This window comes from Parambassis ranga, chromosome 4 (assembly GCF_900634625.1).
Source record: "Parambassis ranga chromosome 4, fParRan2.1, whole genome shotgun sequence".
Taxonomy (NCBI): Eukaryota; Metazoa; Chordata; class Actinopteri; family Ambassidae; genus Parambassis; species Parambassis ranga.
The window spans coordinates 16,156,053-16,170,211 of record NC_041025.1 but is presented as its reverse complement, the minus strand read 5'-3'; the positions used below and the strand labels follow the sequence as shown (position 1 = coordinate 16,170,211).

Sequence of the window (14,159 nt, the reverse complement as noted above, 5' to 3'; positions counted from 1 at the left end):
ACAGCACATAGTATCCTTGTCTCAACCTGATATGTGCCACTGGCTCTCTTAAGATTTAATACATTAAAACAAGCAGGCGAACCCTCTCTCTCTCTCTCTCTCTCTCGCTCTCTCTTTATGTCTCTTTCTCTTTCTCTCTTTTTATCTGGCCACACACAAGAATGGAACAAAATAGACCCTGTTCCCTTAAGGCTTTTGTAGCTGGTTATACCTTATAATATTTCACTATGTGCATAAAATGATATGCAGTTGTTTTGTACAACAAGAGCTTCTCTTATTTCTCCTGCTACCTTTCATTCTCCTCTGACGTTTCCCGGCTGCTGCAGCCATTTTTTTTCTTTCTTTTTTTTTCTTTCTTACAGTGATGGATTTTAATGCATTTCCATGCTCTTATTGATATAGAATGACACTAAATTTGGCGCCAGTCGGCCCGTCTGAGACTAGCTGGAACGATAGATGTTTATTGGATTAGTCTGTGGACATGCAGAGAGTTGAAGGCTCTCCTCTTTTAATACATACAGACAAATTAACAGTTTTTTTTCCTCTGTCTGCTTTATCTTGAGTCGTACATCTTCATGTATTAACACTGCCATTACTCTGTTTTGACAGCTCAATCTCATCTTCCTGGTGATCACAATGTACAAAATGGTGAAGCACTCTACCACCCTGAAACCGGACTCTAGCCGACTGGAGAATATAAAGTAAGTGAAGCATCATCTGCCAAATTTCAGCTTTCTCCTGCTAATCTGTGATAAAACACTGGGTGCTATTCTGCCACTTTAAACAGAAAAAACCAGCTCAGCTTTTTTTTGTCCCTCTACCTCCCTAGCAGTAGACGTACATGTTGAAATTATCCAGATCAGATGGAACGTTTACCAGCGTAGTTCATTATGATGACTGAAATGTAACACAGTTTTTGAATTATACTCTTGGCATGACTTGGCCGTCATGACGACTACACGCATATTTTCTAAGTCGCCTTTTTTTTCTGTGTGCTCTGTTGTTTCGCTCCAAACCGCTAGCCGCAGAATTGCACTGGCATGACACACATCACTCTTAACTCTTAGCAGGGTGGGGTACAGCGGAACAGCTACCATGTGTGTTTGCCACTGGAACATGTCAAACTGTTTTTTATATAGATCCCAGCTTCTAATCCTAGAGAGGGAGAGAAAGAAAAAATCATTCCCAACACAACCGCTACCACTTGACCACCACCCCACCCCACTGTTCTCCCATCCTTCTTGTTAAGGGGTTACCTCAAGACTTTAGTCTGGGAAGGAAAGAATTGTTTGGCTAATTGTTTTTTTTTCTGTTATACTGTAAATATATGATTGGAGGCCTTTTTGTTTTTGGTTGCAGCCTCACATCACAAGTTTACAATGTATTTCAACTTCCAGTGCTCCATGTAAGAGCCGTGCGGCTGCTTTTTTTATCCACTGTTTGCTATTTTTTCATTTTTTTCTTAATGAATGTGTGCGACATTACAGCGCTGTGGTAAAACCGCAATCAGGGAGAACAGTCAGAAAAAGGGCTTATTTAGACTTCTTGGTTTATATGAGATAGACTACTCCCTTATCAAGGAAACCACAACAGAACACATTTGCTGAACATGGTGGCAGTCAGATTTGGTGTGCTCTTGGATGTCTGAAATTATTTCTCTTAAGCTTGTTTATACTGCTGGAAGTGCATTGTGTATTAACAGCTGTTTCCTTGTGATCATTTTCTTTGTGTTCTTTTGTGCCAGAGTTTGGTCTCAGAGTCAAGTTTATTAGCACGATGGCTCATTGCATGTTGCATGTGAAGGCGAAGCTAACGCACAGCCTCTGCTTTCTTTTCTCCCATCATTCTCCTCCTCCTCCTCTCTCTGTTCTGCGATCCACACCAGTAATTATCGCGTTTGTGATGGCTACTATAATACAGATTTGCCTGGGTAAGCTTTTACTATGCACCTCAGATGATTTTTTTTTTTTACCCACACAACACCACCCATGCATACAGTAGCATACACACTACTAATTCAACCACAGACAATGTGCTCTGACCAAATGCTGTACATGGAATATTGTAATTGAATCATCAACAAAAGTCTTAGTTCTTTCTTAGATCTTAATTTCACTGCCTCCCGTGATTTCCCTTGGATCAAAGTTGAAGATATCTTACTCAAATGCCGACTAACCCTCGCTGCCATGCGCTCTAATCTAATTGTGTTTCTCTCTTCCTGCCTATCATGCTCTCTAGCTATGAAGATAATAAACGGTTTATCAAGTAAGAACATGTTGCCCAGAAGTCTCCTCTTCAGCTTATAGTTTATTCTCTCCTTTGTTATTTTTCTTTTTTTTTTCTTCTTTCTGTCTTTCTTTCACTCGCCGGCTCATCCTTGCCCAAACTGCAGCTTCACAGCTATCCATCCACTGTCCTTGTGACTTTCACCATGTCCATCATTTTGAAATCCACTGTTGGTGTTATTGTTGTGTGTTTTGAACACTGAACTGTGACCGCTGCTGGTGTCCGAAGGCTCCGCAGGAACTTCACACACAAAGTGGGGAATTTACCTTGAACTCTATTCACATAGTTCTATAGTTCTGATGGCACAGCCAGTAGGTAAATATTTAGATTTATTATAGTATTTAAAGGTACAATTTGTAAGAAGAAGAAGATAGAGAGCTGAGTTGTGGTACCTGCGTGCTGATAAACTGAATAAGCTGCACAGACTTATCCCCCTGGCCTCGGGATGGGATGTCAATATCAGTGCTCGCAGGAAAAAAGTGGTATTATGTGATAACACAGGCCAGCGCTAGTCAATTAGCTTGTTCACTTTAGTCAATATCTCTGCGGCAGACCATATAGACAGCTTTGATATGACGCTGCAGCTGTTATTTCTTTACCTGCTGTTGATAAATGTATTTATAGTTGAGCAAATTGTACCTTTAATGTTATTTTAAGCTGTTATGAAACCTGCTGTTGTGTCTGATTATGCTGTTAGGTATGTTCTAACACATAAGTTATTTACAGAAAAGCAGATCAAGGTTGTGCTTCCTTCTTGTTTGTGAAGATGTTGTGTGTCATTTCCTTATTTTCCTCTCACTTGGTTTACAGTGTTTTTTTTCGTAGTGGTTAAATTGGGTGATTTAAACTCCCAGTCACAGATCTGTCCCTGAACACCTCTCATGCTGGATTTGTCCTCCTCCTTGTGTTTGTGTGTTTTTGCTGTCCCTTAGATCCTGGGTCATGGGTGCTTTCGCTTTGCTGTGCCTGCTCGGTCTCACATGGTCCTTCGGCCTCTTCTTCATCAGCGAGGCCTCGATTGTGATGGCGTATCTCTTCACTATATTCAACACCTTCCAAGGAATGTTTATCTTCATTTTCCACTGCCTTCTCCAGAAAAAAGTAAGTGCTTTATCAGTCCTGGTGATTATTGATGTCTTTCTTTCAAGGTGAACGCTGTGTGAGTTTGAACGGCCTGAACCTTGGAGCTCCGGCATGCTAGATTCACAGAGCACCACATGCTGATATAAAGAACAAACAAAGCTTGCTTCAGGATCTTCGGCTAAGTCATATGTAAAGTCAACATTGTATGTAAACACTCGGCTGTTTGCTCATGCAGGTCCGCAAAGAGTACAGCAAGTGCTTCCGCCACACGTACTGCTGCGGAGGGCTGCCGACCGAGAGCTCTCATGGTTCTGCGAAGACTTCCACCACACGGACCAGCGCACGCTACTCTTCTGGTACACAGGTAGACTTAACACCGCACAGACGCACTCATCATACAACTCATTTACACTGTTACAAACCCCAAAGTTTAAACAACTGCTCAAGAGGATGTACTTTCATTATGAGCATGTATCAAAAAAAATGCACAATCTGCATTTTAGCTTCAGAGGTAGATCAAGAGACACACAAGCATTATTCCACATTTTACAAGCAGCATCTGCTGTACTGCATGAGTACCTTTCTTCTGTTCTGCCCCCTTTAGCACTGGCTTTTATCTTTTTTCTCACTAACATCCTGTGCATGGGAAATAGCACTGCACGGTTTAAAGAGCATTACAGGCACATTTTAACTGCAGGGAGAGCCAAAATTTACAAAAAAAAAGCAAAAAAGAAGAAAAAAAAAACATGCGTATTTGCTTTATTCCTTTTCTTATTAAAAGCTAATGGGCTTTAGTAGACGAAACCTCCAGATGTGCCGTGCTTATACAGAATCATCCCCATCACACTTTAAGCTCCAGCCTTATTCAAAGGATACATGAGCAGAGCTGAAGTTGCTCAAAAGTTGACTTACAAAGAAAGGAAGTGAGCGTAGCGCTTCTCTCTCCTCGCTGCGTATTAGTAAGCATGTGAGGAGCGAAATAGTCTGCAGTATGTACTCGGAATATAAATGAAAGTGGATCTCAAAGGTAAGCGGGCTTGTTTAAAAGTCCTAATGACTGTCCCTTGTTGACCTGACAGAGTCGTATCAGGAGAATGTGGAATGACACCGTAAGAAAGCAATCTGAGTCCTCCTTTATCTCAGGTGACATCAACAGCACCTCCACCCTTAACCAAGGTCAGTTCACACCTCATTTCTCTCCACATGCACACCTATGCACACATTTCATCATCCGGCTAAAAATACCTCCTCCGAGTTCCAGTGATCTCACCACCACGCAGGGTCCTACTCTGCTGATCGTAATAAATGCCTTCAGCTTGAAAAGACAGAGCAGTAAAAAAAAAAAAAAAAAGATTTAGGTCTTTAGTGTAGTCTCCCTGTTCTGCCAGCAAAGGATTACAAAAATCCGTCCTCAAATACTCTGGGTGCTGTCATTCTGGCCGGTAACGTCAGACTTAAATTGGGGCATGGCTGGAAGGGCGTTTTTTTATTTAAGTGCTAGCTGTCTAAAGTTCATACCCAGGCTCAGGGGAAACATAGACAAAACTAAAAAACATAAGGGGATGTTTTATTTTCGGAAAATCTTAACATGCTGCAAAAGGCTATTTGTTGCCTGGCATATAAGGTGACCTCTGTTACTTTAAAGGGGGATTTATAAGGGAGCAAGGGAGAGAAAAAAACTGTCATTTATTATTTAGGTTGAGCGCAAATATGATGATGAGAAGATGATGTTCAACTCTGGTTGACCTGGAGTGCTTAGTGTGTTGTTAGGCTTTCTGCTGCCTCTGAAATGGCTTTCCAAGCATGTGAGAGGAAAGAGGGTTTGCACCGAGGTATTTGGACTTCACTCCCTCCTCTCCCCTCCTCTGACTCCTGTCGCTGCCGCTCCTTACCTTCTCTTTCTTTTTTTTGCTTTCACTTCCCAAACATTACACCTTTAAAGCTTTGAAGCACCTTTTGACTTGCTGATACATCAGTAACAATATAAGTGTGGCTTCTTCTTTTTTTTTTTGCTACAGTACAATTTCCTGGAGATGTTAATGTAAAGGTTGAATATTGATCACTCCGGGGTGCAGTAGCCTAGTTACCCTGGAGAGTCGGAGCACTGAAGGAGGGCTCTATCTCCTAGAAGCACTTCCCTGTCATTAAAAACATCCCTGGAGACTTCTCAACATGACAGATGGCATTTAACACAGGTGATAAATGGCAGTGGAAATTCCTCAGATCCTTAAAACACACTGCAAGCTAAGGGAAAGTAGAAAGAGGAATTTAGATTTTGGAACAAAACAAACAATGTAGAATTCTGGTATAAAAACAAGTAAGATGGTCAGAGAGAGAGAGACTGCGTTTTAATAATGTTGAGGGATTATAATGCTATAACGTGCACATGGGACACAGTTTGTGCCCACATGTTTAATTTATTTTATTTTTCCATCTTTTGCTTCATTTGTGCACAAATGGGTTTAGGTACAGACAGCCGGCCTTTCACTCTGGTGCATGAAGAGCCACACATCTGCTAAAGTTAAAAATATTCATAATTTTCTCATTAGAGAATTTATGTTCAAACACAAACGCCTTTTTCCACCTGTAGTAACATTAGCAATACGCTGCAAGTGAACTTGTTGTTGCTCATCGTCTACTTTACTACAGTAGAAACAGGTGCCATTTGTGTTTTGATTTTTCCCTTTAGAGGTTTTTATCAGGAAGTTTGTGCTTGTTTCTAATTCTACAGCGGAAGCAGGTGCAATGTACTTTAATGCTCCAGGGAGAGAGGCTTGTCTGCTGCGCTTGCTAGTGCAAGATTTGTGAGATCGCAAGCCCACGTGATAATCCACTCTTTACCTGCCTGAAAGAAGCCTTTTTTTTTTTAATGTCTCTCATGTACGTAAAAGCATTTGGAGCATCCAGTATAGTTAAATGTATCCTCAGTATATATATTATTTTGTCCACTCCAGAGCTCCACACTCCAAAATGTACATTTGGACCTGGTTCAAACTGTGAAACTTTAGCACGGCGTGTTTTTTTAGGAACAACAATTCTTATGATTGTAAATTATGACTGATGAAAAACACCGACAGCAGTATGCAATAACAAGCACAGTTGGGTTATGAATGACCTGCAGCACTCAGAACATATGAAGTGGAAGGCTAGCAGCAGAAAAAAAGTTTGAATATTTTTGGCACATGCAGAAGTAGCTGGTGTTCCTGCTTCTCCCTGGTTGCTTCAGAAACTTTATATTCGCAGCTCCAAAAAATAAACACCCGAGTTTCCAATTTTACACAGACACTCTAGGTGATACCACACGAACTCAGAAGATGAACTCACTGAAACTTGTCTTTCATTTCTTTTTTTCCCGTGACGCTTTCTACTGCCAAACTTATCTGATCCTCTTCTGTCTTGCCACTCCAGGAATGACCGGGAATTATCTACTAACAAATCCTCTTCTGCGACCACAAGGCACTAACAACCCTTATAACACCTTACTGGCTGAGACAGTCGTATGTAACACCCCCACGGCTCCGGTGTTTAACTCGCCAGGTGTGCTTACTTAATACTTTCACCTGCATTCTGACTCTTCTTCTCTCTTTACCCTCTCTGTCTGTCTTTCTTTCTTTTGTCTGCCTCTTCAGTTGAGTGCACAGCAGGCCAAATGAAAAGCAGGATGTTCTGCAGTATCGTCTTTCCTTCTGAATCACTGTCTCCCAAATGCTTGATACAGTAATGTGTGTGTGTGTGTCTTGCACATAGACCAGATGCATTATATGTGTGTGTGTGTGTGTGTGTGTGTGTGAAAATGCACACGTGTTTTCATGCACGGCAGAGATTTCTGTGGTTCGCCTCGATCCAGCCTCTGTGTTCTCATATTACTCTTATCCAAACTCTGGATGGGGACATAATGATTAAGATGGGAAAGAGATACTACATGTTCTGCCTGGAGATAATGTAAACAGTGGTGTAGACCTGAAGCTGTAGTATAAACTGCATGATTATTAAGATTTATCCCCCTTGAATTTGCCGAGGTGATTTGTTACATTTTCTGTGCCTTAAACCTGTTAAAGCATTACGTCTTCTATGCACAGATATGTGGTGTAAAAAGATGACACCCATACAAGCTATATCTTGGCTGCACATGACATTTATTTTATATATATATATTTATCACACTATAAAGACTGTGCTGTGATTATATGTGCTACTATATGTTTTGAAACTGAAATGGCATCTTTTGTCATGTTTTGTGCTTTTCCCCTGTGCTTCCCTCTAGTGACCTACAGAGAGACAAGTATGGGAGTAAAACTTAACTTTGCCTATCAAATGTAAATTTTTTCAGCATGCTTATTTCAAACAAAAAAACAACAACAACAATCAAAAACACCCGCCCTGGCACAATCACTGGTTTACTTTAGGCCATTAACACACACACTCAGTGAGCAAGTGGTTCACAAAAATGATCAGATCCTAAATTCTTCTCTAATCTGAAAGAAAATAAAAGCACTAATCTCCTCGATCTGACAGAGATATCGCAAATTACTCTGCTTTTCTCTCTTCTGCTTAATTTGTGATTTTAACCTGACAGAAAAAAAAATGTGTTTCTTTTTTTTTCTGTCGGGGGAAAATAAAAGCATTAATCAGAAAAGTTTCTTTTGCTTTTCTTTTCTCCCCAAATCTCTGTCTTCATGCAGCACTGTTGCAGTCTGTCCAGTAGTAACGCCCTCACACCTTCCCAGACAACACCTGTCTGGACACCAAATTGCCTCATAGCAGGCACAAACACATGGATGTCATGGCCAGCAGCTGTTCACTTTCTCTTACTTTTTTTTTGCCATTCCCCCCTTATTTCCAGTCTGTCTTCACCAAAAAAAAGTCAAAACTGTGAAAGCAAAATCTGTGGTGTAAAAGCTCATCATATCTAAATTTCATGTACCATGTTGATCTGCTGCTTCAACCTAGCAGCAACATCCAGAACTTAGAAATGAAGTCTGAAATTTATCATAGACTCTGTAAAATAACTCCACCCCCGACCTCTTTTTTGGTCATGAACAAACATTGCTTTGAAATACTGCAGTAATCTTCATCCTAATTTTTCATGATACGGCTTGACGATAGCCATAGCACGGCACATTTTTCCTTTATCTTCTCTCTCAATCATAGCATAACTAATATTTATCCTTTCTGCTGCTGCTTTCCATGACCTCCATGCTTTGAGAAATTCCTAACATGACCACGTCTGACCTCTGCAGCGGCTCTGTTTTCTTGAGCTGGTCTGCTAGTGACCGGGGGTCTCGCTGGGAACTGTTACTGTGACGGATGCCAAGTGCCGAGCTGTCGGCGAGCTCTGACCTTTTGCCAGCTTTGGGTACACAAGCTGCCAACTAATGGACAGCAAGTGTACCAACACAAGCTCAAAATAATAAAAAAAAAGAAACACAAAACATACAACAAAGTCGCTGCTGGCATTTAATTCCTCAAAGAAAAAGCTGTTTGATGCTTGTTTATTTTGTTTGCTGAACCCTTGCTCTTGCTAAGTTGCAGTTAAGACCTTTACTTTACATTTTGTTGTTATTTTGAGTGATTTTTCATGTTACAATAAATCATTTTACTTTCTTTTGTACATCAGCTGCTCTTAGACCAGATAGCCTGAGCAGACAGACATGATGTGAGTTGTCTAAAGTGAGTCTTTTCACCTGCTGTGTGTGGTGATGGTGGAGTGCTGCTTGTGGGCTCCCCTTGTAGTGAGAACAAAGATGGCTGTCCCATGTTGATACATAACTACTTTCCCTTTTATGTCTATGTCATATTTTCCCATCTCCGTCCTTTCCTTTACTTCAGCACATCCAACCTATTAGTTGCTAGACAACCTTTTGAGTGTTGTAGCTTGCCCGTTTGTGGCTTCATACTTGTGGACATCTACTTTTGCCCGGTGTGTTGTGATGGTGGTTAACTGTTTGTTTCTTAATGTTGTTTGGGATCTTTTTCATTGCTTTGTCACATTTGTGACATATTAAAACGCACAGCGTCCTGCTCCTTGGAAAGCAAATTTCTTTAAAAAAGGGAAAGTCAAAATGTATATGTGAGAAAGTAAAATGATTTCTCATTGCAAATAATGCATGTCTATGTATTGTATGTAAGGATTGTGCCCAACTAACAGATTTGCGGCATGGCTTAAATTGACTTGTGAAACTGCATCCTGAACAGCATTAAACCTGTGTGGCTTTGACTCACGGTCGGTGGTGTTGACTAATGTGTAATCCCCTCACATTTTTTTCTCTCTTTCCAGGGCACTCACTGAACAATGCGGTGAGGGATACAAGTGCAATGGATACTCTACCGCTAAATGGTAACTTTAATAATAGCTACTCGCTCCGCAATGGGGACTTTGGCGACAGTGTGCAGGTAGTAGACTGTGGCCTCAGTCTGGACGATGCTGCCTTCGAGAAAATGATCATCTCCGAGTTAGTACACAACAACCTGCGTGCCTGTAACAAAAGCCACCAACAGCAACAGCAGCAGCACCACAGTTTACATCACCCACCACACCACCACCACCACCAGCAGCCGCCGCCGCCGCCGCAGTACCACCATCACCACCACACGGAGCGGGCTCCGCCCAAGGTGACGGTGGTAGGTGGCAGCAGCAGCGAAGATGACGCTATTGTAGCGGACGCCTCGTCTTTGGTCCACATGAGTGACACAGTGGGCCTCGAGCTGCACCATCAGCAGGAGCTGGAGGCGCCGCTCATCCCCCAGCGGACTCACTCGCTTCTGTATGCGCCCCAGAAGAAGGTGAGGACCGATGGGGGAGTTGAAACCTTTGTCAGCCAGCTGACACCCACCAACCCCGATGAAAGTCTGCAGTCTCCAAACAGAGACTCCTTGTACACTAGTATGCCTAATCTGAAAGACTCTCCATACCCAGAGAGCAGCCCCGATGTTGTGGAGGACCTGTCCCCCACCAAGAGGAGCGAGAATGAGGACGTTTACTACAAGAGCATGCCTAACTTAGGGGCTGGGAACCAACTCCAAGCCTATTACCAGATAGGACGAGGAAGCAGCGATGGTTTCATTATTCCTATTACTAAAGAGGGCTGCATCCCCGAAGGTGACGTACGAGAAGGACAGATGCAGTTAGTGACAAGCCTTTAAACGTATTTAAATCATCCCCAAACCTCTTCCAGCCCTTCTGCAGCCCAGACCTCCTGGAGGACACACTAGTGAAGGGAAAGGAAGTGTTTTATTTTTGAAGAGAGCCGTCATAATTACACTGACCATATACAAACCTCCCCCTCCTCACATCTGCATCGCCATCGCCCTCTCCCTGCAAAAACACGCCGCTCTTCCCACCTTTCCCTGCAGACCAAGAGACTCGGAAGCACAGCAATGGCAGTGCAGAAGTTTTAATGAGACTGTACATAAAATGCAGAGTTTCAAATTTCAATTTTAAGAGACAAGCCAACTATGTATTTAAATGTGCTGCTGCTGTTGAGAAAAATTTAAGGTACAAAGATAAAAAAAAATAAAAAAATTAAAAAAAAAAGAAAGTAAGAAGGAAACATTACTGGCTACATCCAATCAGCAATTTCCCAGTCAAAAGGTTGTACATACACTCCCCAACATCCTAGCTGAAGCCTGTTTTTTTTTATTGTAAACAAAACGACACTCCTGGACCAGGACATGGACATTTGTAAAGTGTTCCTGATCAGACTGTTTAGAGAAGGAATCTGAGGTCCTGGTCGCTCTCCATCACCATCAAGTTTGGATTGTATAACCACTAGCAATCAAGCCCCTGGCCTTATATTTTCTCAACTGTACCTTGAACTGTTGTCAAGGAAAATGGCTAAAATATATATTTTGTTGTATTGCTAGTGTAAAATAAAAAAAAAAAATCATGGGAAAACCGTAAATATGAAGAAACCTTTTAATTGCAAAATTTAAGAGACTATTGTGTAGAAATTGCACATAATGTTATACAGTGTGTTTATGGTTCCAACACTTCATTCATGGTAGTATGTTTGAACATAAAGGCTTATAGAAAGAAAGGAGTCAACAAATTACAAAGATGCATTATCACTTTCTCCACTCGTGAACAGTGTTTTTTGCTTAATGAGTTCCGTTGATATCGCCCATTGAGATATTATTTGCCAAAGTGGCATTTTTAAAAAAAAATATGAACCCAGTTACGGTGAGTTATGCATTGCACAGTTTTTTTGTGTGATTCTGGTTGAAATGGAGTGGTGGGCGAAACAAGACACAACTTTTGACAATAAAATTTTCTTATCATAAATGTAGTTCTTCCGCTTGGGTTTGGATATTTTTATTTATTACAATCTTTCCAAAAAGAAAAAAATAATAAAAAATAAATGGGAAATGTGTGAATATTTTCCAGCACTGGTATACATGCTGTACTGTAGCTCATGTTTTTTATGTAAACATGTTACCAAGGGGGCTCATCACTTTAAGACTGATGTAAAGTTCAACACTTGTTTAACAAATAAAATAAATGTGAGATTTTTTGTCAAATGCCGGTTGCTTTTTAATGGTTTGTGTTTTTCGTACTATTTGAGAAAACAAAGTTTCATTATTTTGCTATGGACAAAATGACACTTTTGACTCAGGTTATAAGTAAGTCCGAGCACCTTGAAAGGCAAAATTGGTGATTTTTTTTTTTTTTTTTTTTTTTAGAGAATTTATCTTGCTTTTTTTATTTTCTTTTTTTTGTGTGTGTTGAATCGCTGCAGAGTAGAGCGAAATCATTCCACCGTGTGTGTTAGAGAAGCCAAATCTTTCCATGTGATTCAAAGATGAGAAACTCAGGTAGGAAAATTGCATTGTAAATGTTCCTCTGTGTGGTTGTAACACTAATAAAGGTTCAAAAATGACACTGGTTCAAAGCATTGTCCACTTAGTATATTATTGAATGAGCACAGATTGGACACAATTACAGGGCCTGGAACTGGAGGAATGCTGTAGTGAGATGTTGTGGGAGTGAAACTGCGGAACTAACAAGCAGGTCAATGTTACACTTGGCTGCAGTTGTAGAACTATATAATACATAATGTCCATATTTGCTTCAATTAATGTCTGCAGCTGCTGCTAAGGCTCTTGTATGGTTTATGCCTCAGGTAATGCTAATTCACAAAGCATTTTATTATAACACCAGTTGAGGCGGAGTGACAGCTCTCAGCAGGGTGGCTGGAAATTGCACTGTTTACCATTTGGCATTGAAGAAAATGACTCAGAACTTGGTGAAAAAAAAAGAAAAGAAAAGCTCTTTATGTCAGTGCACATAATGCTGTGTGGGCTGTGTGTTGTGACTTTTTCGACAATTATGTGACATTTTGCACAATTATCTGAGGCTTCAAATTGTCATGGAAGAGTTCTGTTCTTTTATTTTGTGATCTCTTGTACAGACCTCTTGAATGTCAGTTTGGAATCAAGTGTTGGGGTGATTGTTGACTGTTGAAATGGCAGGCGTAATGACATGCATAATAATGAGAAAAAAATCATATTGATATGTGGGCTGCTTTGTAAAACACACTGCACCATTTCTTTCTGTGTATAAAAGGCATTAATGTGTATTTTTCAAAAGATTATATGATAGACAATGGGTGGTATGTTGAAGGCCGATAAATTGTGCTTTAAATTCCAAAAGCATAATTATAAAGACAAAATCATCTTGAGATAGCTGCACTTGTAGAAGAAAGTGATACATTTTGTGCCAAATGCTTTGTTAAAGCTTAATAATTGTCACTGCCGTTAATGCTAAAAGCATTGCCACGTTGCCAAACCTGCAGGTTTGCCTCTGCTCCTTGTTTTCTTAAAAGCTTAAATCCTACTCAGAGGTAGCTCTCCACAGCTTCCTCCCTTCACCCGAAACAGAAAAGGGAAATATTCAGAGCAAGATTATGTATAAACCGTAAAAATAAAGTCTACATTAACAAATTTTACACGGCATCACTACACACATTCCTCAAAATACAGGCAAACAAATAATTGCCAACCCTTTCCTCACCCCTCTCTCTAACTGCAGTGTGTTTATCCTAACACGGTGACCTCAGACTCGGATAAACGTGGTGGGTAAGCAGGTTTATTTTCATTATTAGGAGCAGAGAAATATGATCTCGGATAGACTGTTTGTCTGTGGGTGAGAATATGAGCTCGGCACCCTCTAGCTTTGCGTGTGGCCTTCTCGCCATGGAAGAGCCTCTCTTAATTCCCCATCTTTTTTTTTTTTGCTCTGGGAGAAACTCGCCCTTTGTCAAACATTGATTCAGAAGTAGGCCAGGAGCTAAGGGGCTGAGAGCTCGGTTCCTCCCACAGAGGGAGCGAGTCAGCCCCTGGAAACACAGGTAGAGAATACTGTCAGCAGAATCGGAGTCAAGACGGATGTGCTATTGACTAGATACAGGCATGAGACTAATATGTGACCAAACAGGGGTGAACCTGTGATTGGCAAGTCAGAGATCATTTTCAGGATCTGAGGTTTTCAGTAGGATATGATGCAATTGCATGAAAGACATTTTCCTGTTGACAAAAGATTGCACATATGTGTGTGTGTGTGTGTGTGTGCGTTATTGCCAAATCCCAGAATGCATTGAAGTTCTCCTACTTGCTTTAGGAGACAGAATACAGTGAAGGTTTTGTTAGTATTCTGGTCACAGAACATTTAATTAGCTAATCATCTGTTAGAGATCAACTGTAATGATGATCATCACATTAAATTAAATAACTATGTGCTGCTTCTATTCACACTTCCTACACTCGCCAAAAATAATATGTATTTTAAAGGCCAA

General features: G+C 40.8%; 1 protein-coding gene across 24 annotated transcripts in view; it reads left to right on the top strand.

Moving 5' to 3' along the window:
• The window catches only part of adgrl2a (adhesion G protein-coupled receptor L2a), an 89,437-nt gene extending 77,551 nt beyond the window's left edge, over window positions 1-11,886 (top strand). For 5 of the 24 annotated variants that reach the window (XM_028402986.1, XM_028402981.1, XM_028402984.1 and 2 more), the window contains 6 exons: window positions 610-701; window positions 3,219-3,387; window positions 3,605-3,733; window positions 4,449-4,545; window positions 6,778-6,906; window positions 9,647-11,886. In XM_028402986.1, coding sequence (XP_028258787.1) covers window positions 610-701; window positions 3,219-3,387; window positions 3,605-3,733; window positions 4,449-4,545; window positions 6,778-6,906; window positions 9,647-10,512 — 1,482 coding nt within the window. In that variant the 3' untranslated portion in view covers window positions 10,513-11,886. Of the gene's footprint in view, window positions 1-609; window positions 702-3,218; window positions 3,388-3,604; window positions 3,734-4,448; window positions 4,546-6,777; window positions 6,907-7,633; window positions 7,686-8,986; window positions 9,040-9,646 lie in introns of all 24 variants that reach the window. The other 19 variants (XM_028402983.1, XM_028402982.1, XM_028402985.1 and 16 more) reach the window with 11 other exon arrangements.
• The last annotated feature ends 2,273 nt before the right edge of the window (window positions 11,887-14,159 follow it).